Source organism: Eschrichtius robustus, chromosome 4, assembly GCF_028021215.1.
Source record: "Eschrichtius robustus isolate mEscRob2 chromosome 4, mEscRob2.pri, whole genome shotgun sequence".
Classification (NCBI taxonomy): Eukaryota; Metazoa; Chordata; class Mammalia; order Artiodactyla; family Eschrichtiidae; genus Eschrichtius; species Eschrichtius robustus.
This window is the reverse complement of record NC_090827.1, coordinates 79,928,349-79,951,728: the sequence shown is the minus strand read 5'-3', so window position 1 is coordinate 79,951,728 and position 23,380 is coordinate 79,928,349. Positions and strand designations below refer to the sequence as shown.

At 41.1% G+C, this 23,380-nt stretch overlaps 1 protein-coding gene and 1 pseudogene across 2 annotated transcripts; both read right to left on the bottom strand.

Annotated features, from left to right (window-relative positions):
- Positions 1-749: 749 nt before the first annotated feature.
- Positions 750-23,352, bottom strand: LRRC66 (leucine rich repeat containing 66). Of its 2 annotated transcripts, none has more exons than XM_068542986.1 (5): positions 23,028-23,352; positions 19,691-20,188; positions 10,237-10,406; positions 3,999-4,188; positions 750-2,730 (listed from the first exon to the last, which is right to left on the bottom strand). In XM_068542986.1, exons 2-5 carry the CDS (start codon positions 20,181-20,183, stop codon positions 854-856), a joined length of 2,730 nt encoding a protein of 909 aa, XP_068399087.1. In that variant the 5' UTR covers positions 20,184-20,188; positions 23,028-23,352; the 3' UTR covers positions 750-853. The 2 variants fall into 2 exon arrangements, with proteins under 2 accessions (XP_068399087.1, XP_068399088.1); XM_068542987.1 differs by lacking the exon at positions 23,028-23,352 and adding an exon at positions 11,663-11,810 and having other exon boundaries at positions 19,691-19,775.
- On the bottom strand, positions 7,023-7,626 carry LOC137763751 (dr1-associated corepressor-like; annotated as a pseudogene).
- Positions 23,353-23,380: the final 28 nt, after the last annotated feature.

Here is a 23,380-nt window from a genome sequence, read left to right as displayed (position 1 = left end):
TTTCCAATTGGAGAGTCACTCCGAGGAAGGCCTACTCAAGGGTAATCGTGGAGTACCTTTTTCTTTTACAAGAAACATCACTTCTCTTCTTGAAAATTGATTTTTAATTTACACTTTGTTCTACAAAATGGTCCCTCCTTTAACATTGCTTTTAACAAATATTTAGAATTGCTCTGAATCCCTCCAATTTTTTAGCTTCCTCATCAAACTCCAAAAGGCTGTGCTGGTCTTTGTGCAGAACTTGTTAAAATCTCTTCAGCAGCTCCATGTAAGTGCTTCAATATGCACTAAAAATGTTACTTGAATTCCCTTTGATTTTCAAGGTGAATGTCCTTGTCTTTGTCATAGTAGATCTGGTCCTCACATAGACAGCCAACAACCATCAGGTTTCTCTGGGTCTGCATTTGAGTATAAAAATTAGAATCATCTTTTCCTAACTGCAACATCATCCGTGTTCAGTTTTAATGTAAAATTTATTCATTGGAACCTTTGATGTTCAAATATCTCAGTGCTTTCCTACCTAAATGATCTATGTCTTGTGAATGGTGGTTTTATATTAGAATTAACTGAACATAGGGGAGAATTTAGAGAATCAAATTCATTGATTCGGCTCTGGATGTTGACCCCAGTCTCTGTCACTGAAGGGCTCCCGTGTTCTTAGTGAACTGGTTTCATTTGGAAGCATCTGTAATAGTGGTACCTAGCTCCTGACACCATCTTCAAAATACCCCTCCCACCACCCCACCCCCTCTCACACTGAAGATCTGGTTCATCACCACAGGAGTGTAACAATTGTGTTTGGCTTATAACCTTGCTGGAATCACTGTCCTCAAGAGGACATACAAACCCCTCATCAGTGTCCATTCATGTTGTCCTCTTCAGAATCTTGTCGTGAGGGTCTTAAGCTTTTCCCCACAGCGATCTTGGAAGGAATATGGCTTTGAGCTGTGTCTACTCCCTGAACGTAAGGTTCATATTTACAAATGTCTGCATCTCCTTCACCACAGACACTCTCATCAGGATCTGAGGGAACTTCAGCAGAACGTGTTGGCGTTTGTGGTGAAACATCCACAACTGAAAACTCCAAGTCTCTAAGTGAGCATTGCCACTCTGCTGCCTTGGATTGAAGAGCTGTGACACAGTCGTCAATGGACATGCCTGGGATCTCATCACTGCAAGGACTGTTGCCCAGTGACACGGGCAAGGTCAAGGGATCCTCAAATTTATTGGTGTTAGAGCCACTTTCCGGATGAGTCTCGTACAAACCGTAGTCTGGATCAGAAATGAGAGTTTTTCCATAACGATCTTCCTGATTCTCACATTTCCCCAGAATCTTCTGGAAGGCGATGCTGTCCTCAAGACTCTCTAATGACACGACATTGTCCCTCCTTTCCCCTGAGTCCTCGTCCCCCAGGGGCTCGTTGGCTCTGCAGCTCTCCTCGCCACGTGCCTCTGCTTCAGCCACATTTCTCCAGTCTTCTGAACTTGTTGAACTTAGAGTAAATAAAGACCCTTCGTCAGAATCGGTGTCCAACTCGTACTGAGCGTCAGGAGTGTCCTTTTGTGCTAGCTCCTTGTTAGCAGGAGTCACATGCAGGTCATGACCCCAGCCCGGAGCGAAGACGGGTGGGGACGGGTCCGTGGTTCCTGGGTCATTGAGCGTGGCCGCTCCGCAGTGGGCGAGGGGCTCTTCCTCGTCACCGGCGCCCTCTAGCCTTTGCTGCTGTGAGCTCAGCACATTCTCCTTAGAAAACTCCAAAGGGAAGTGTGGAGTGCCCCCTCTCCCCTCCTTCTCTCCAGTCCTCAGCGCTTTTGTACGCGCCACCATTTGGGAGACAGGCGTGGTCATTCCCCTGGGGAGGGGTGGGCCTAATTCGTTGGAATCCTTACGGATTGAGCCAGGGCTTGTCTGTAATCTGGCAGCCACGGCAGGGATGCCCACTGAACGCTCACTGAGGGAATCTTCCCTGGCCACGGTGTCATAATTTACTTCTCCAGGAATATCATACCTGTAGATGCAGTCCTGTCCCGCCGGCATTAGTTGGGTATCATCAGCATTCGGCCGTCCGCGGAGAACGGGCCGGGCTGCACCGTGATTTGGAAGCACGTTATCCTTCCCGCTTCCTGCCCCAGTGTGGTCCCGGCATCGTTCTCCACCCTGCCGGCCGCCAGCCTCCTTGCTGCTCGGTGCCAGCGTCCTCGCAGGACTGACAGCCGCGTGTGGGGCTTGGTTCTCACAGAGGTTTGGACCGTGGAAAGTTTGGCGCAGATCCATCCTTGGCTGCTGCATGTTCCCTACAGCTACGATTTCATCGTAGAAGCCCTGGTTTGAATACACGTTCCCTGAACCTGGACTTTTTTTCCGGCATCTCTGTTGCCACAGTCTGTCCACATAAGGCCTCGCCAAAGCCCCCAGGCAGAAAGCCACGAAGAACGTGACGAACACTGACAGGCAGACGGCCAGGGCCAGGTCCTGGGAAGCGTCCTCCCTTCCGCCAGCAGCTTGCACATCCCCGGCGCTCCTAACCCTTCTTGGCAGCCGTCTCTGCCCCTCACTGGTATCAGAGCCCGCAGGGTCCTTCTTGCGCAGAGTGGAAAAACGCACTTCCCAGGGCCTCTCAGCTTTGCTCGTCGCCGTGAGGCTTTTCATACGATTCAGATTACTGTGAGGAAGGTGGGTCTCTCTGGATGCTCGCCTTGTGGGCGTCCACCAGTAGGTCTCCTCCTTCCCTGAGAGTGGGGGTAAAAGCACACGCTGAGTTGACACGGGAATGAGATTCCAGTGGTTTAAAAAGCATCTGTGAGTCCTCAGTCCTCGTCTAGCTAGATTTAAAGTGGGTATTACACGATTAGCAACTTTACTGGCTGATTGCTTGATTGGTTGTTGATGCCGACAGCATGTGTCAGGCTCTGTGCACACTTACACGAGGCTCTCAGGCTCGGGTGTGCTGCTCCCAGGCCCGGGAGACTGTGTGTCTTAGGCTTCCTGACTGACTGCTGCCCACGGGAGAAAGGAAGCCAGTCTGTAGGGACAGCCACGTCGTTCCTCCTTTCTCCACAGCCTTCCCTACTTACTGCACATTTACGAGAACATTCCATCAACCCTCTGCAGAATCTGCCTTGGCCACACCTGTGTTTGCTGTATCATTTCCTCACCATTCCTCAGTGCTGGCAAACAGCATAAATATTCAGGTTTCTCTGCTGGTTCCTGACATTCTGCCCTCCACACTCAGAATGCCACTGTGGCTCGTACGGGGCAGTGAAACAAGTGTGGCTGTCACCATTAAGACTTCTCTCTAATCTTCATGGATTTCTCCTAAACCCGGCAAGCATGGCCATGTCTCTACTTAATAGCAGTCCTGAACAGAACAGAGGCCAGGACTCATTTTAAAAAAATGACTTTCCCCCCCCCGCCCCCCCCCAGTTAGGAGTTTGAGAATTAGCCAAGATAGTTAATAGTGGGAAAAAAAAAAAAGCTTTCCAAAATATTCAACTGCAGTCACATATTCTAGCAGTTTGGGAGAGTGGCAGGGAACAAATCAAAGAAAAATAGACTTTTGAAATATGTGTGTTTTGTATATGTATAGGATTATACTTCCAGAGGGTTAGCCAGCACTTTAAATAATTATGTTTCAAGTTTTAGAAGTGCTTTCTTTGATCAATTATTTTGTTAATATTTGGGATAAAAATATGACATTTTGGGGCTTTAGGGAAAAAATCCTCTCTTTGTGAAATTTCTGGTTTTGACCAAATCCAGTGGTTTATGAGCTAGCTGAGCTAGGTTTCTCTGACCACGTGAAGAAACTCGTTCATGAACTGAGGAAAACAGTTAGGTACCAATGATTTTTCTGTGATACAGCCCAAGGATGACTAATGCCATAGACCAGCACTCTTGCTTCTGGGGGGACTGTCACTGTTTCAAATGAGACTAAATTTTTCATGTGCTCTTTTCTGTTTAAATGGAACCATTTCTGAGAGAAGAGGCACTACTGACTTACCAATAGACTTGTTGCAAATTGCATTCCACTTTTTTCTCCAGGATTCAGAAATAACATTTTGGAAGACTGCCACGCCATAGTCACACTGCCACTGGTTACCAGCCAAGTCAGCCTCCAGGTGGGGAAGTTCTAGAGCCACCATCATCATCGGCAGGATGGCGGTCAGGGCATTGTTGCTGAGGTCTACAACCTGATTGAGAAGAAACAACTTTAGGACAGTCTGTGAATAAAGACATTTGGAGACAAAATAAACTAGTTACAGATACTGTCTATATATCTATGGAAGCAATATGAATTTAGCACTGATCTCAGAGTCAGAATACTGGGTTTAATTCCCTGCTTTGTCCCTAAGAATTCTGTGAGACTCGGCAAATTGTTGACTCTCAATGAGCCTACCTCCCAGGGTTGTTCTGAGGATTAAATGTATGTGAAAGCTTTAAGTATGGTGCCTGTATTAGATGCCCAATCATTTTCCCTTCCTTCTTTCCTATGAACTGTGATTTGTACTGTTCGATATAACCTGGACTCCCAGTTGTTATCAAGGTCTGGAATTAGATATCAGGTCTAGAATGTCTAGAAGCACTGTGATCTTCAAAGTGGCAGGAGATACTGGATGATGACACAGAGCCCAGAAGAACTGCGGTTGACTAAAAGTAGCAAAGAGAGTTCTTTTGCATCAAGTATTATCTTAAAGGTAATAGTACATTTCTCTGCATCCATGGCTACTCAGTATAAACAAAATGACTAATTTTCCTAGTCTCATCAGAAATGAAGGGGAAACCGGGGAACAAAAAGGATTCAGTGACTCTAAAAACACAGAGTAGGATCTGTGAAGCTGGATATGGCAGTGGTGTGATGTGGCCAGGACAGCATAGTTAGGTGTAGCTCTAGCTACCATTTGCAGAGCATCGCTGTGTACCAGGCATTCTACTGGGTGCTTTACATGCATTATCTCTATTGCTCCCAACAACTTTGTCATTTCCCCCTTTTTTACAGAGGAGGAAACTGGGCTAGGTCACAGTATATCCCATATAATGCCTATTCCTAAGGCTTGGTACCCAGGTGCTCAGAAAATAATGGAGGAATGAATGAATGAATGAATGAATGAGTGAATGGCAGAGTTGAGACCTGATCTGGCTCCGTAGCTGTGTGCCTTCCACTCCAGAACACAGCCTCTCGGAGCCTGAGCTCCCACTGCACTGGAGTGAAGGGATGCGCAGAGCCAGGTCATGAGGTTTGGGAGAAAATCATAAATGCAAACCTTGCTGAAAAGTAAAAAAGAGGGCCATGGATGAAAACCATGGAGGCTGAATGTAATTCAGGTCAATTGTTTAATAAACATCAGGGAAAAAGCAGCATTGGCATCTTGGGTTATATAAATTCCTGAGAAGAGCTTACTCAGACAAACACTCAAACAGCACCATAACCAAGACTCAGTAGTGAGGGGGACCTTTGCACTGTTGAGTAACCAAGCACTCTTGACTCCCAAGGGAAGGCTGTCAAAAATAGGAAGTAGGAGACTGGGACCAGGAAGGAAAAACAAAACAAAACAAAACTTTGCTTTGGCCTGGCCTTGACTAGGATCAATAGTTTTCTATGTACCCCCTCCTCAACAACAGGGTGAAATATTCTAATGTTTTTGGGGGTATTTTCTTCTTAGTGCATGTCTGCATTTTTTTTTTTTTTTCATCCTAGCAGCTATTATACTATAAATCACGAAACTAAAAGCAAAACAGAAGAGAGGACAGAAAGCTAATCAAATGATTCAGGAGGAATAATTTCTGAGAAAAGATTAAAACAGAATAGTCCAATCTGGCTAAAGAAGTGGCCATCCACTGTCATTTGAAAGGAGCGTACATTATAGAAAGATTGGGAGAAGCATATAACGTTGCTAACAAATTACTGCTCTAAGAAGAATGGCAGAAGAAAAGGAATGCTTATTTGAAATGCCAACGAAACATTTCATTCTACCGCCACATGATGATGAATTTATGCTTTGAAAAATCTATCTGGTTTCTGAAAAGATCCCCACGTGGGAAGACACGTAATATATAATGCAAGTATTAAATACGTCTCCTGGGAAAAAACGCAACTACATCCATTTTAATATTCGAACTTCTGGTACCAAATATGCTCATGTTCCCAAAGAAGTTTTTAGAGTTATTGCTGAACAGGCAGAAGGGTTAATAGAGAAAGAGAAATTGTATGATTCTGGGCAGCTCAGGTAATTTAGAATTACAGATGATTCAGAACGTTCTTGGGCTTGTTTTTTAGTTTGCCTGTAGCATCTATTACCTGTGAGCTGCAGAAGACTTATAAAGCACAATAAAAATGCACAGGAAATAAAACAGGCATAGGGAAATTACACATACAAATATAATCAGTACACAATATACTAAATGAGGTTCCCAGGCAATCCGACAGCCTGTTTGTGGTGAACCGGGAGCACTGCCAAGTTAAGTGGACTTTCTCGTCTGCTCTGATAACTACGACGGCAGACAGGTCCCCAGTAACCTGCCCCCGTATTCACACCATCTGGGTAATCTCCTCCCCTTGAGTACAGGCAAGACCTGTGCCTCTCTTCTAACCGACAGACCGTGGCAAAGGCAATGGATGTCCCTTCCACGATTACATTCCATAAGACTGTAATGTTCTTGCTAGCAGCCTCTCTCCTTCGGGCTCTGAAGCGAGCTGCCATGCTGTGAACTGCCCTGTGGGGAGGGCCACACGGCACAGAACTGAGGGCAGGCTTAGGCTGGCAGCCAGTAAGGAACGGCGCCCGAAGCCCAGTAGCCCACGTGGAACTGAATCCTGCCAACGACCACGTGGGCTTGGAAGTGGATCCTTCCTCCCCTGGGCCTTCAGGTGAGACTCCAGCCCTGGCCAACACCTTGATTGCAGCCTTTATTTCCCCCCTTTTATTATTATTTTATTAATAAACTTAAGAACAGCTCTAACGTCTCCCTTCCCCCCAGAGCAACTAAACCCAGCTAAAAGGGGGTGTGGCCTGGGGGGCAGAGGGCGCTAGGAGTCATAATCCTCTTCATCCTCTGCCTCAGGTGCTGAGGGGCCCAGGCGGTGGGGTGCTGGGGGCAGAGGCAGAGTCGAGGTGAAGGGCATGAAGGGTGTCGGCGGGGGGGGCGGCTCTGGAAGCGGGCAGGGGGGTGGCTGGCCTGGAATGGGGCCAGGGGTGTCTCTTCTTCCCCGTCACTGTCTGTATCCTCAGACATCCTCCTGCTCTGAGCCTGTCCCTGACAGCTTCTTGTCCTTGCCTTTGCTTCTCACCCCACCGTTCTTCTGGCCCCTGCGGGGACCCTTGTTCCCATCCACGTGGTTGTCTTCCCCGTCCCCCTACACGTCAGGCATGGACGCCACCAGAACCTTCAAGAAGTCAAACTGCTGCTCCAGCACGTTGCACTGCTTCCGGGGGGTTGTGCTCACGGTCTTGGCGTTTCAGGACTGGGTCACTGGCAGGCCTTCCTCCACAGTGACTTCGGGAAAAGCTCGAGCGCCCGACAGAGGATGACAGGCACGGCCGCCGCCACCTTCCCAATCTCTTCGTCCGTCTACACGATCTTCTTGATCGGGCCGGTGGGAGCCGCACGTTGTACCTCCTCTTGCTCGGCATCTCGGGGCCTCTCTTGCTGCGCCGGGCCCAGCGCCACTGCCCGCAGCCTCCCGGCCCCTGGGCCTGCTCGTCGCCCACCTGCCCTCCGTGGTTTGACTGCAATCTCTTGAGACACCCTCAGCAGAGGCCCCAGCCAAGCCTTGCCTGGATTGCTGACCTCAGCAATAGATAACTAATACACCTATCCGTGATCATCATCCAGCCATTCATTCCTTTGTTTAATCAACAAGTGTTTGTAAATACATGGTATGTACTGGACATATGTTAAGCATTAGAAAACAAAATAGCCATGATGTATGTCCTCAAAGAGCTCACCGTCTGGTACAAGGGTTATGGGGATATAGGCATTAATGGCTAAACCATACCTAAAATGAAATAATTTCACTGTCCATACGTGCAATATGGAAAAAGCACAGTCTACTATACCTGTGTATAAACGGAAACTAATTCAATCTGGAGACCCAGGGAAGGCTTCCTTGAGGGCTAGTAAGAGTTAGCTCTTCCAGGCAAAAGCATCAGCAAGAGGGGAGGGCTTGGGGTGAAAACCAGGCAGGAATGCAGTCAGCAAGGGGAGGGTGGCTTGAAATGAGGCTGGAGGGGCAAGCAGGGGCCAGGCCCTTGTCGTGAAAGCTTACAATCAGATTTGTAGGTTAAAAGAGTAGGGCGTCGCAGCCACTTTAGAATTTCTATATGTAGTCTACATTTATAAAGGGCTTACTGTATTCCAACTACTGTTCAAAGCACAGTCTATGGATTAAAACACTTAATTCTCACAAAGCTCTATGAGAAAGGAAGCAACTTATGTCCATTTTACAGATGAGAAAACTGAGGCACAGAGTGATTCGGTAACTTACCCAAGATTGTGTGGCTGGTGAGCAGCAGAGCCTAGGGTTAAACTCAGGCAGCTGGCTGCAGAGTGGACCTCCCTCACCACTGCGTCACTAGTCTCCCTTTGAGAGAGGACGGGCTTGGAGGGCCATTCCAGTTGAAAGGGGCGGGGGCGAGGTTGGGCATTTGTCTTGCAGCTATGCTCGAAGAGCACCTTACATAAAACTGGGAAAACGCCAGCTGTCTGCATTGATGTGCTCTAAGGTGACAGCCATTGGCCACATATGGCTATCGATCATTGACATATGGCTAGTCCAAACTGGGATGTGCAGTAAGGGTAAGATACGGTCTGCCCTCCATATCTGTGGTTTCTGCATTCTCGGATTCAACCAACCATGGACAGAAAATAGTTTAAAAAAAAAAAAAAATTCTGAGTGTTCCAAAAAGCAAAACTTGAATTTGTCCTGCACAGGCAACTATTTACATAGCACTTACATTGTATTTACATAGCATTTACATTGTATTATTATAAGTAATCTAGAGATGATTTAAAGTATATGGGAGGATGTGTTTAGGTTTTACGCAAGTACCATGCCATTTTACATGAAGGACTTGAGCATCCACGGATTTTGGTATCCATGGGGTTCCTGGAACCAATCCCCTTGGATACCAAGCATCAGCTATACACACAGGGCTTTGAAGACTTAGTATGAAAAAAGAGAATGGAAAATATCTCATTAATAATTTTTATATTGACTACATGTGTAAAAGATAATATTTGGATATATTGGGTTACAAAATATATTAGTAAAATTAAATTCACCTGCTTACTTTTACTTCTTAAATCTAGTTACCGAGAACATCTGAAGTTACATATGTGGCCCACATTATGCTTTATTGGATGATACTGGCCTATATAAAGAATGGGGGTGTGTGGTGCAGGTTACGGGGACGGGGGATTCAACCTTCTCCTAAGCCATCTCTAGGTCCTGGTGTTTCTAAAGGAGCACTGAGGGGAGATTTTACAATATCTCCCCGAAGAGGAGGAGAGAGGAGGAAGGGGCTAGGAGGAGAAGGGGCTGAAGCTGCCAAAGCTAGAGCAGGGCTCTGGGGCTTACTCACACTCCCAGCCGTCAGGACCTCGGTGAGATTCACTGCAAGGTGCCCGAGAGACAGGCACCATGGCTCCAAAATGTGACGTCGATCCCCCCAACCTGGCTCTGATGTTTAGAACTGCATGTGGCACGTGGTAAGTGTGGATGAGTGGATATCATTATGATTTGTATTATTCTGTGCCCAATTTTGGTGTGGAAGCACCAGGGTCACTGGCCTTCAGAGGTCCATGTGGTCCTGGGCTATATGGGGTGTAGAGCCCATTTAGGCCCATATAGTCCCAAATTGCATAAAACCCCAGGGACCTTTGACTGACCTTGTAGCTCAGGGAGGGAGCCTTGCTAATAACCGAGATTTAATCTCTTGCCAACTGGTAAGTGGCAGCTTGGAGTTGGGTTTAATTAGATTCAGGAAAAATAATGTACCAATTCTTGCTGCTGAGCATACATGTTCAAATAAAATGTCCACATTCACGTCCACTACTGAGGCCTTGGATTTTTGAGGCAAGAGAGAGACTTCGGCTCTTTTAGGGGAATCTTAAAATAGACATATTTTTCGATTGGTAGCCAGTACTATTGGGCATGAAGAAACTCTTCAATGGAAATATTCTTCTAATATAATTGCCTATAGTTCTGCATATTTGAAATATTATAAACACTATTTTCTAACCTGTAATTTTTTTAGGTCCTTGAAGGCTTCTGGATGAATTCTGAATATCTTGTTGCTCTTTAAATGGAGGTTTTCTAGTTGCAGGCAGTTATGAAAATCAGACAAACCAATTTGCGTTATCCCATTGAATGACAGATCCAAACTCTGTAATGACTTCAGTTTCCATAGCCCTGTTAAAATTAAAAAGCAAATTGAAATATAAATTGGTGGTATTTACTGCAGCATTGTTTGTAATGGTGGAAAATTGGACACAACTTAAATGGTTCACGACAGAGAATGGGCAAAGGATGGCATATCAATACTACAAAATACTGTGTAGTCTTAAAAGAGAATGGGATAGATCAACATGAAATAACTGAACAGAAAGGAAAAGTTAAGTTGCAGGAAAGTAGAGTATAATTCTAATGTTCTTGGAAAAAAAGGCCACATGCAAACATACACATATGTTTCAAGAGAGAAGAGAAAGAGGCCTGGAAGGAGATGAACTAAGCTACCAGTGGTAGCTACACTTAGAAGTAGGATGGTGGAGGGAGGTGAAACTATGCTTCTATTTTATACACTTTTGAATTCTTCCTTTGAATGAACATGTGCTAATTTTATAATAAAAGCATCAATCAAAAATTTAACCTTGATTGAATGAAACGGTAAATATGATACTTGCTTATTTGATTGAACCATGGGTAAAACTGGATGATCTTGCTATGGTTATAGAGGAAAAAGTTGTTTTGATGCTTTATTTACATGGATGAATTCTTCCCCTTTTAAGATGTTCTTATTCTATTTTGTAGATGTATCCTTTAACTACTTATTGTTGATATTATAACTATTTTTTATATTTTTCAAAGGTAGTATGTTATAGCTAGAGGTTTTATTTTCTGGCAAAATAATATAATTGAGTTTTGGTCTCTGCCTTTGTATTTCACTTGATTCCAGAAGTAACCATGAGGCCCATTTGGCACTGAAGATTAAGGTTGAGAATGATGTGCCAGCCATAGCAGTCTTCCAAATTTGAGTTCCCATATGAGTCTCACATGGAAGCCCTGCATTTTTACGTTTCCTTCTGCTCTGTTCTCACACATAGTCTGTGTCTTTAACAAACTACTACATAGCAGATCAGGTTGGTTCAATTCCAGAAGGGTTTGTTCCTTGTCTACTATCTGCACTACTATCTATTATCAGTACTTACTGTAAGACTAATTATGCAGACAGATGATGACCTAAATGAAATGGCTGCACATCTATGTTCTCATTTGCTCATTTCAGCTGCACAGACTAAGCAAGAGACCACAAGGATGACAACTCAGTCAAAATATTATGAGCATGGCACTTCGTGCTGAGGACAAAGACAGCAGAGAAACTTTGTGTCTGGTTGCGTGATAAGACACACACACAAGAAAAAGTTATTAGTTATATAAAGCAGTTTTACCCCCACTATTGACTGTAAAATAATTGTTGTTTGTCAGCCTCTCCATCAGATGATTAGTCCTTTCAGGGCAGAATTCACACCTTTGTGAACACTTGTAATGCCCAATATATAATATACATTCAATAGGCTAGAAGTCACAGTGTTTGACCTGCACAGAGATTTAAAAGTTGTTGAGCCAACATCAAAGATTCAATACAAACATGTACATTTCTAGCTTCTCTTGAAAAATAAGTCTCAACTGGCACAAGACATTTGGCTGGAGCTGAATGAGGGCTGCCTGCTTTGGATGGGGCATGCACTTACAGAAGAATATGATGTCTCTATCAAAAATAGGAAGACAAAGGATAGGCCAAGAAGCCTGTATGTTTAAAAAAAATGAGAGAGAGAGCCAAGGCTGAGATTCAGCTGGCATATGCTGGTGAGAAATACTTCCATATTGGTTCATAAATAGCCACTGCTGAGCCACTGTGTGTTGCCCCGCTGCCCTGGGCACTTTAGTCTATTCTCCCTTCCACCTCCCACCCCCAGCAGGATTCTGCTTCATCATTACAGTCAGGAGGCATCCAACTTGGGAACCCAGCTCTGGAGAAAATACATTTCTTTCTGGAGTGAAGAATATTCCTATGTGTTTTAATATGCAAATGTATGGGTCTTGAGAAAAAAATGCAACACAGAAGCTGATATGAAAGAAGTTTCTTAACATTTTCATGATAATTGCCTGACCTGTACAGGGATGTGAGCTCATGGTCCCTATCATATTTAGTACTTAACTGAATTGAATAAGTACCCCAGGAGTTCAGTGGAGAGGGAGACCATGTCTAGTTTGGTCTCTATCAATGGATAGGGGGGTGTTGAAATCTCCACTGTAACAGTGGATTTGAAATGGAGCTGGACCTTGCAGGGCCTTCTCAGGGACAGACCCCTGTGTCCCTGGCCTCTCATTTGTAGAAAAGCTTTAGCCTCCTAGGGCTTCCCCAAGTTCCAAAGAGCAAATTCAATCACAGAAGTGACAAAATGTAGAAACAAAGGAAAACAGTCAAGCAAGACAAAATAATAATAGTTTATAAAAATAGAATGATCATATGGTCTAGCAATCCCACTCCTGAGAATATACCCAGACAAAACTATAATTCAAAAAGATACATGCCTCCCTATGTTCATAGCAGCACTGTTCACAAGAGCCAAAACATGGAAACAACCTAAATGTCCATGGACAGATGAATGGATAAAGAAGATGTGGTACATATATACAATGGAATACTACTCAGCCATAAAAAAGAATGAAATAATGCCATTTGCAGCAACATGGATGCAACTAGAGATTATCATACTAAGTGAAGTAAGTCAGAAAGAGAAAGACAAATACCATGTGATATCACTTATATGTGGAATCTAAAATACGGCACAAGTGAACCTATCTACAAAACAGAAACAGACTTGTGGTTGCCAAGGGAGAGCGGGGGAGGGAGAGGGACGGACTGGGGGAGTTTGGGGTTGGCAGGTGCAAACTATTACCTTTAGAATGGATAAACAACAAGGTCCTACTGTATTGCACAGGGAACTATATTCAGTATCCTGTGATAAACCATAATGGAAAAGAATATAAAAAAAGAATGTATATGTGTGTATAACTGAGTCACTTTGCTGTACAGCAGAGATTGGAACAACATTGTAAATCAACTATACTTCAATTAAAAAAAATAATAGTTTAGCTATAAAAAAAAGTCAATGACCTTTAGTTCCTCCTCAAGGGTATAGATAACATCCTGAGTCATAGCCTCGAGCTGTTTTGCAGATACTAAGACCCCCACCAGGTGGAGGAAGTTAACTGCATGCTGACCCCATGAGCACATAGATAGACCCCATGGTTGGAACCAGAAGGTTGATGATTCCTGAAACATCACCCTGTTTCTTTGCCATCAACCAATCAGAGAATTGCGCATGAGCGGATCACACACCCTATGACCCTCTCCCTCACCCTGTCTTTAAAAACTCTTCTCTGAAAACCATCAAGGAGTTCAGGCCATGTGAGCATGAGCTGCCTGTTCTCCTTCCTCGGCACCCTGAGGTAAATGCTGTCTGTGCTCTCCTTCACCACAACCCGGTGCCAGTAGATCGGCTTTGTTGCACATCGGGCCAGCAGACGCAAGTTAGGTTTGGTAACAGATTTGCTCACTTCTCTTTACAGTTCTGTCAGGTTTTTCCTCACATATTTTGACAATCTGTTGTTAGGTGTATTCACATTAGAATTATTATATCCCCTTCAAGAACTCTTCCCTTTATCATTAAGTAGTGCTTTCTTTATCCCTGAAGTCTCCTTTGTCTGAAATTAATATGGCTACTCCACCTTTCCTTAGATTAGTGTTTCTCTAATGGCGTATCTTTCTCCATCCCTTTAGCTAGCAGTTTTATTTGTAATACCAAAAAAGACAGCCCAAGTGTCTGCTGACAGGTAAATGAGAGTATCCACACAATGAAATTCTACTCAGAAATAAAAAGGAATGCAATTTTAATACATACAACAACATGGATGAATCTCAAAATAATTATACTGAATGAAAGAAGATACATCAAAAATAAAAGAATGTGTTGAACGATTGCATTTATATAAAATTATAGAAAATGCAAATGAATCGATAGTGACAGAAAGAAGATCAGTGGCTACTTGGGCAGCGGACAGATGATGGGTGGGAAAGATAGATTGCAGAGAGGCATGAGGAAATTTTGGGGGGTGATGGATAGTTATCTTGATAGTGGTGATGGTCTCACAGGTCAGCGTGGTTCAGAGAGCCAGAGGACAGACCAGAGCACTCAGAACATGGAGAATCAGCGGCCTCCAACATTATACAGGCCTACAGAAGTATGAACTGTAGTGCAAGATTGTTGGTGAGTACTCTGAACTTTATACAAACTCTGAACAGTTGTAGAAAGAGAATGAAAATCACCTTCAGTTACTCATTGTACCAGAAATCAAGGAGGTGATGACTATTATAGCAAAGACTGAGATGGGAAACAGAATTAGATACTCAGGCTGATCAAATGGCCTTAAAGGAGAACTAACACTTTTTGAGCACCTGTTATGTACGAGGTACAATGAGAGATGTTTTACATATATCATCACTCTGTGTGTTATAGTTTTTACAAATGCTATCTCTAACCCTCACATCAAGCCTGTATATATCACTATCTCCAGTTAAAGATAAGGACCAGGAAGCTTTTATAGGTTAGGTGACTTGCTTAAGGTCAATAAACAAGCAAATAGAGTAATACAAGGAGTATAAAAGATAAAATAAAAGAGTAAATAGGAAGAGTGGGACCAGAACATGCCCAAGCATGGGGGTGATTTTGAACATGGAGAGTTATAAGAATATCTTCTTATTTAACTCCCTTCTTAATATCAAGATAAGATCCCCAAGAGGAAGGGAAACTTCTGCACATGGGAATTAAGACTGTGAAGTTCAGTTACTCCTCCCACATGAAGATTTTCCTTTTACTTCCAATTTTAGAGAATTAAGGTTCAATGTTATTAAGAGAAATGGTGGAGTCCTGCAAATGACCTTTTTGTTTGGGGGTCTCTCAAGATGGAGTTGGAAAATTTGGGTAAACTCTTCTATGACACTTGGCTGTGTTTCTCAATAACGGAATACGTTCTTTTACATATTTTGCATGGCAAATCAACGTTGAGGAGTATTCAGGTGAGTGAAAGAGGTTGTGAGGTGCATTCAGAGCTGGGGCTTGGACATCAGAGAGTACATTTTATGTTTTAAGAGAGTCAAATGTTGGGAGAGGCATATGGAGGCACTTTTGTGGAGATGGGATTATTTATTGAACTGCTTTCTGATGATCACATAGGCAGGAAATTTGATAAGCCTTTGCATTTAAAATGCCAGAGGCAGTTTCATTATTTCCAAGAAATTATCTCAGTGTCTATGAGAAAAAAAGCCACAGAGGGCACGCCCAGACACTACACCATCTTAGAAATATTCCTTTGGACTCTGAACTTCTTAAGTGGTCTCCCAAATGTGATAATCTGATAACATAAAATGATGATATTCAAGGGTTATGGCTTCAAGTTCAAAGAGTATTAGGAATTGGAATAGAGTCTGGAATGATGCTGGATAAGATATTTGAGTCATAAAATCAGCCCCTTAATGTGGTCAAATTTATATAGATGAGCCAAAGACCTTGACCTTTTAGCTTAATGATATACATTCATTTTGTTACTTTAGAACCTGAATTGGTTTTGAGAGCATTGGTTATTGGTATTTCCATAATCCAAATAGTAATCAGGATGAAAGGTTCAATTCCCTACAAATGAAAAGAATATACTTTTTTTTTCAACAATACACTGGTTATGTTTTTCTCTCCTCCATCAGTTTCAAAAATCAGGTATTATTTCATCTCATTGATAACATATTTATCTCTTGGATTCTGGAATTTAGTATGTTAATGTGAGGCTGTCACATCTGGTCTTTCAACCTAACTGGAAACTCAGTAAGATGTTGGTGCTGAGTGCATTTTCAGGCACTTTGTGGGCACTCCAGAAATACTGCTTGATGAAAGTGGGATAGTTTAACTGGAGACCAATCCCCTTGTTCTCAATTTTTTTAAACTGATTTTTCCATTATTAATGCTGTACTCCAAGAATATGGGAGGAAGGTGGAATGATCATGAAGGTTAAATTCATGGCTGGCTTCTGTTTTGTGAATTGCATTGGCCGGTACCTCCTCTGGGTGTTTTCCCAACATGAAGCTTATTGGTAATATCACAGATGATCAGCATCAAGAAAGGAAATCAGCTGACACTGGGCTGGTTAGTCAATGTGATCTTTCACCCTTACAAAAATGGGCTTTCCACAGTCAAAGCAACTTTTCACTGGCTCTATAAACTGTCACCATATTAAGACATGTGAAACATGATTTATAAAGGTGCTATAGGCCAATTGCTTGATTGCTGCTTTCTGAGAAATCTCTAATTAATTATCTTTAGATGAGTGCAAACACCTATGTAAATAGTTAGATACAAATGATTCTCTGCTTATGAATTATAGTGGGCTAGGAGTCACATCTACTGCAATAATTATTTAACATTTTAAAAGATAACTTGAGATTCAGACAAAAACAAATTTATCATTTGTTTCTAAAAGACTGTTATTCTCAATCTGTGCCGAGAGTAATAATAACTAATATTTGCAAAGTACTTTAGAAGTTTATGAAGTACTTTTCACGTTTTAATAGCTACTGTTTATGACGCCAAATACTGTGTTAAGTTAGGTTCTTAAGATACATCTTTCCTTTAATCCTCACAGTTCTGAGTAAATATTACATTATCTAGACATTTCCTTTAAAAAGGCGTAGGATAAAGGAATCAAAAAAGAACAAAGGTCAGGAATAGGATGGCACTTCAGGGGGCACCTCTCTTACCAGCTTTTTCCCTCGAAAATGGGATTTCAACGTCAGAGTTACCCAGCCATAGTCACAGAATCATAAAATGGGACGGGACGCCAGAGGGGACTCTAGTCCCTAATAAGAACTGAAAGTGTATGATGATTACAGGAAAACACTTCAAACCGCAAAATGCTATGGAGAAAAGAACTCTGAATTACATCCAATTAGATTCAGGGCTTACAGTGGACCTCCATCATCAAACTGTTTCATTCATCACTCCATGGTTTTATTTGCTAGAATTCCATTAGAATTTCAGATAAAGGATTTGCTCATTTCACATCTTTTTATCCCCTCCTTGGCAAGCTTAACATATTTCCTGATATTCTGGGAGGCAGAAGTTTAACTTGGGAAAGGAGGATGGGACTGTATCTGCATTTTATAGGGATATTTGGTCCTTAAATGAAATGTATTCATCCTAACCTCCAGTTAGCTCTGGAGAATTCATCTGCCTTAAGGAGATATAGTCAGCGTTTCTCTATCTACTGTTATGGTGGGATAATATTTTGACATATTAAGCTTTTACCTGTCTCTATTTTCCTTGTGTCCTTTCTCTCTGTTCAAGCAGAAACTAAAAGCTCTGTGTTAATTGTTCCAGGGGAGGCACATCGCAAGGCAGAAAGCAGAGGCAAGCAGAGGCGACTACAAGTCTTTTTGGCTTTTGTTTTCCAAAGGCCTGAATCTTTAGAGGAAAGGAATTTCTAGATCTAGATAGAGAGTTTTGAAGAAACAAAAGCAGGTAAGAATTTTCTCCAAACTGAAAGACTGAAAAGAAACATTCTCTGGCTAGAGGGGGTAAGGGACACACACACACACACACACACACACACACACACACACACACACACACACACACACACTTTGATGCCTTGTCAGGGTATAAGATTCTACAGCTGCGGTATAAATCTAGGAAAAGATAAAGGAAAGCCCATGAAAAACTGATGTTAAGTGTAAGTACCCCTACATCCCACCACAACTGACGCTAGCAAAATGGGGGCTCAGAATCAGAAACTGTGCTGAGTTATAAACAGTAGAAGGTTATATCTCCAGTACACTTGAATTTGTGGGCTGAGATTCACATCTACCATACTAGTTAGAAAACACAGTTATATCATGTGGATATGTGTAGCTTTAATGATGTTTGTCAGAGTTATAGCAAACAAAATGGAAATAATCTAAATGTTGTTTGATTGAACAGATTATAATATATGTATATATTAAAATTATTCAACTATTTAAAATATTATTTATGAGATTGCTTAATTATGTAAAGATGTTCAAAATATTCTGTGATATAAAATTATGTTATGAAATATTATGGACAGTAAATCCAATTTTGAAAGAAAAATATATATGTAGGCATAAAGAATAAACTTGAAGAATACATATTACATGAGGGACTTTAATGTTTCCCTTTTAATTTTTCTTTAATTCCTAATGTTTTACAAAAAACAGGCATTCCTTTTGTAATAAGAACAATGTGATAAAAATCATAAAATAAAACGCAATTAGTTTACACTTTGCACTGAAAATACTATACACTGCTTTTATGGAAAAGTTCAGGGAGAGAAGACTCCTGTCCTTCTCACACAATTCTGCTGATGTGGTGACTGAAATAGTAGTCCCTTCACCTGCCAGGCTATTATAGTCAAAATTATGCTTAAAACAAGATACTGGAGAAAGAGCAAAAAATAAACGAATAAATAAAAAAATAAAAGCATGAAATGAAAGAACTGAAAATGAGAAAAACTAAATATGCATAATTTGAGATGGAGAAAAATGACAATATCCTTACACTTTCTTTTTTTAGCATAAGATCTTATATAAAGTAAGTACTTAGCAAATAGTGACCAAGACTGAAAATAGACAGGGAAAGGAAACTGTCTAGCACTCCTGAATATAAAAAGGAAGCTCTGGCTTATGAATCTGATACATTTTCTAAATAAAACATTGGTGGATTAGTTAAGGAACTCCAAAATGTAGGTTATTGAGTGTTGGAATGGATGAGAATTTATTATAATAGGAGGGTATGTGGATTTCTGCTAAGGAGTTCTACTTTGATTTGATAATAAGGAAGTTTATATATAATATTAGCATATATGTAGTCTACATTTGGAGGAAAACTAGATAAGAAGATGTAAAATGTATTCTGTAAAAATAAAAATTATAAATACGGCAACACTTAATTTGCATTGTTACATATTAAAAGCATCTGAACTAGCTATTTCTCAGTGCTTTTCTGTAATTAGTAATAAAAAATACATAAATCAAAGTAGGTAATTTAAAATCACACATTATTATTTAGTACTTAAATACTTCCTAGTATCTCTTGACAAATCCATATAAGATTAATGTAAGTTATAGCAATGGGAGATTAAATTACATTGACTTTAAATTCCACATATTATAACTTAAAATTCCACTAAGAAACTCCTTTTATTATATTTGCTCTGATCCAATTGCTTTGCTTTCAGCTGTTTCCTTGAAACTGAAAACAAACCTGGAATTCTTATTGACATAAAACATTAGCTCTCCACATACTCATCGTTTCGTGGTCTAGTCCATCTTTTAAAGTTGTACTTACCCTTGGGAATGTGACTGAGTTTATTTCTTTGAAGAATGAGCAACTTTAGAAATGGAAGCCCATTTCTTAAGCTGCCTCTGTGGCGCTTCACGCACAAGGACTTGAAACTGAGTAGATCCAATGACACGGAGTGAATGGCGTTGTTGCTGAGGTTTAATATTTCCAAAGCATGAAAATGTGCAAGAGAGCTTAAGGTTATTTTCGATATGAGATTGTTACTGAGGTCCAGGTGTTTTATATTCCATTCTTCTTTTTTCATGCGAGTTTGTAAGAGAACCCTAAAGAAACTGGAACTTACATCCACTGTGGCTGCTATCTGTGATATGTCCACAGGTATTTCATGCTTTCCAGCAAAAGAACAATTTGTCAGAAGATATCCGTTCCATTGGCACTCGGAATTGAAGAAAATACTTTTTCTTGATGGGTTTGTCATTGTGCCAGTAAAATAAAGACCTATAACCACGGTAATGACTCTGAAACGTAGGTTTTTCATAATGCCTGGAGAAAGAAAAATTGACTTATTCAAAATAACTTATGTAAAAACTAATAGCAAATAAGCAGAAATTTTAATTTTCAATTTAAGATTTAGGAGAGTTATCTTGCCTTGACTGTCAATTTACACGGATGTTTGATTTCTTAGAAAGTGGGGCAAAATGTAGCTACCAAAATGGTAAACAGCTATAGTGTAAAATTACATTTATGCCACATTTTTAAAGAAAAAACCCCTCCTGATTTGTCAGAAAATATGTATTCACTTGGGCCTCACCTCTGTGTCTGCTTTTCCAGGATTACTCACCCTGCAGTCTGCTTTGGAATGAGGGAAACCTACCAAGATTAAAAAGTTGTGACCGCTTGGAGGGGTGGGATGGGGGAGGTGGGAGGGAGGGAGATGCGGGAGGGAGGAGATGTGGGAACATATGTCTATGTGTGGCTGATTCACTTTGTTGTAGAGCAGAAACTAACACACCATTGTAAAGCAATTATATTCCAATAAAGATGTTAAAAAAAATAAAAATAAAAATAAAAAATAAAAAATATTATGTAGTGCTTATTTTCAGGATAAAGCTTTGAACAAAACAGAAAACTAAAAAAAAAAAAAAAAAAAAAAAATTCTCTGCTTCCTTCCTGGTCTTTAGTACCGAGCAAAGTCTATTATCCTTATTTTACAGCACGGTAATCAGCCATGTGCTTTATCACATGAGTGACAAGCCATACAGTTACACCAAACCGTGGAACTGCATCGGTGGAAAGTTCAACTCATGAAAGAGACTCTTGATTTTTTTAATGACTAGAAGAACTACAAGCTTTGTCTTTGCGGCTTTTGTGACTTTTCAAATCCACTTGAAACCATTTAGATATCTACGTTAAAAAAAAATGGGTTATAAAAAGGATGCTCTCCCTAGGACCCATGAAGATATAATCACCAAAGATTCTTGAGAAGCAACTGAAAGCTTTAAAACAAGTAACTACAAATCACAATGCCTGAATGTATACACAAAAAACAACTTTAAGAGTAGATGAATAACTTTTTTGTGATTTGTTTTAATTACTAAATTCCATTAAAAAATCAGTGTGTGTACAAATAACCCCATTACTCGGCACGTAGGTTTACAACAAATTGTCCCTTCCGTTCTGTTCCAATGGCAAATGGCACCACTCTAGTTCTCATCACTAATCTGCAATACTAGAATGGGCTAACTGGTTTTCCTGTCACTGCCTTTCAATTTTCCTTCTTGATTCATCCAATGAAATTCCAAAGGGTTACTTCCCCATAGTACTGTTTTCCCATATCGTATCCTCATTCAGAATCGTTAAAGGGCTCCGCAGTGCCTACAGTCCAAATCCCTCAGGTTGGCATCCCAGGCTTTGTATTATTTACTTTACTTTATGAACTAGTTTTAAAAGTACATGTGGAGCAACTACAAGATGGGGCTTGTGCACCTTGGTATATATGTAGACCTCATGCAAAAATTAGCTTTTAGTTCACTCCAATTCCAAGCCCAATGCCTTTTCCTCTCCTCAGTCCAAATCCTACATATGTCCTTCCAGATCCATCACAAATCCTATGACCTGAAGACCCTTCTTCCTGCTTTGGCCTCTATTTTGTTCAGAAATCTTTCAGTAAATATTTATTGAATGAATGAATGCATGTTAGTAACATTCAGTTTGACAGACTATCAGTACTGTCCTGTATTGCTATTGCTTTGCATTGCGTCTGTTTTTAACAGCCCAAAAGACTATAAGCTCCCAGATGGTAAGGGCCATGTTGTCATACATACATACATATATATATAACTTCCCCCCATGTTTTACATGTTTCATAGTCTTTAGTCTGTCATAGGACTATGCTATCTATATATCTATATATAGGGCTATATCTGTATCATCTACCTATCATCTATTTATCTCATCTACGTATCTATATATTTTCCCCCATGTTTTATATTTTTAATAGTCTGCAGTCTGTCATAGGGCTATGCTCTGCTTGGATAAATGAATGTATGCAATGGATGAAATTTACCATGTAACTTTTTAAACTTTGGTTTCATACAAGGTCAAATCTGCCATATTTTGAAAGGCATCTAAGTTCCGGTACACGTGGCTATGAACTGCAAAGGTGCCCTACAGCATGGAGGAGTGATTTATTTTTAAAGTGTGCCTCTTATGCAATACCAGAAACTGAATTAATTTGTAGAGTCAGAAAGATATTTGTTACCATATTCAAAGCTGCAATCATTGCCTATGTAATTATATAGCAAGCTAATGTAACAACATCAGCAACGAAAAAAGATTCATCCTTCACAGGCACACCACAATACTGAAGAGAAATACGTGGCTGAAAAAAACTTCTTCTTAAGGGGACTTAAGTAAGATTTTCACGGACCTGATTCTTTCTAAGTTGAAGAGATTTATCTATAACTACCAGTTTTGAGTTCAAAACACCTAGATAAGGATAATCTTATATCATAAAGAGAAAGGTATTCATTTGTAAATTAAAAAAAATATTATATATATATAAAACAAACTTATATGTATTAGGTAAGGAACACCTGAGAACTCCAGAAAAATTTTCTGAGGATGTTGGAGACAATTACGTGGAATGTAAATCTTTAAATGGACATATTTAAGCTTAAGTATGAGGAAGCAGAAATACTGGGTGTGTCAGACAGTGAGATAGGGAGAAGGCAGTAGAAAAAACAAAGTAGAAAGGAAATGAAGAGTTCATTCCTATATAAAAGAAAGAGAAGTTACAACAGTTAGAAGAAAAAAAGCAGGAGAGGCTAGTTTTGCTAAGATGTAGAAAGAACAAAACAGTAACACCGTTTCTAAGGCATACCTTTGATCCTTAGGGATTTTTCAAATGGGTCTCTCTCTGAATCAAGCCAGGTGGGGATTTTAGACTTGAGCCTTTGAGGCTCCACCCATCTGCCCTGGAGCCTGCCCTGTGGCAAACCTTCAACCCTTTCATCTCCAAGCTCTGGCCTCTTGCAGAGGTGACAGCGACAGACAGCGTGGTGCACATTCCCCTGGGATACTGGGGGAAAAGCCAACAGAGAGAGGCCTTCTGCAATGCAGAGGGTAGGACTTTCCAGACGGGGTCTGTACAACTTCTAACTTTGAGTTCCAGGATTCCAGAGAGATTACATAAATACTGGCAGCGTCCAATTCTCAAGCTGTATTTACATTCAG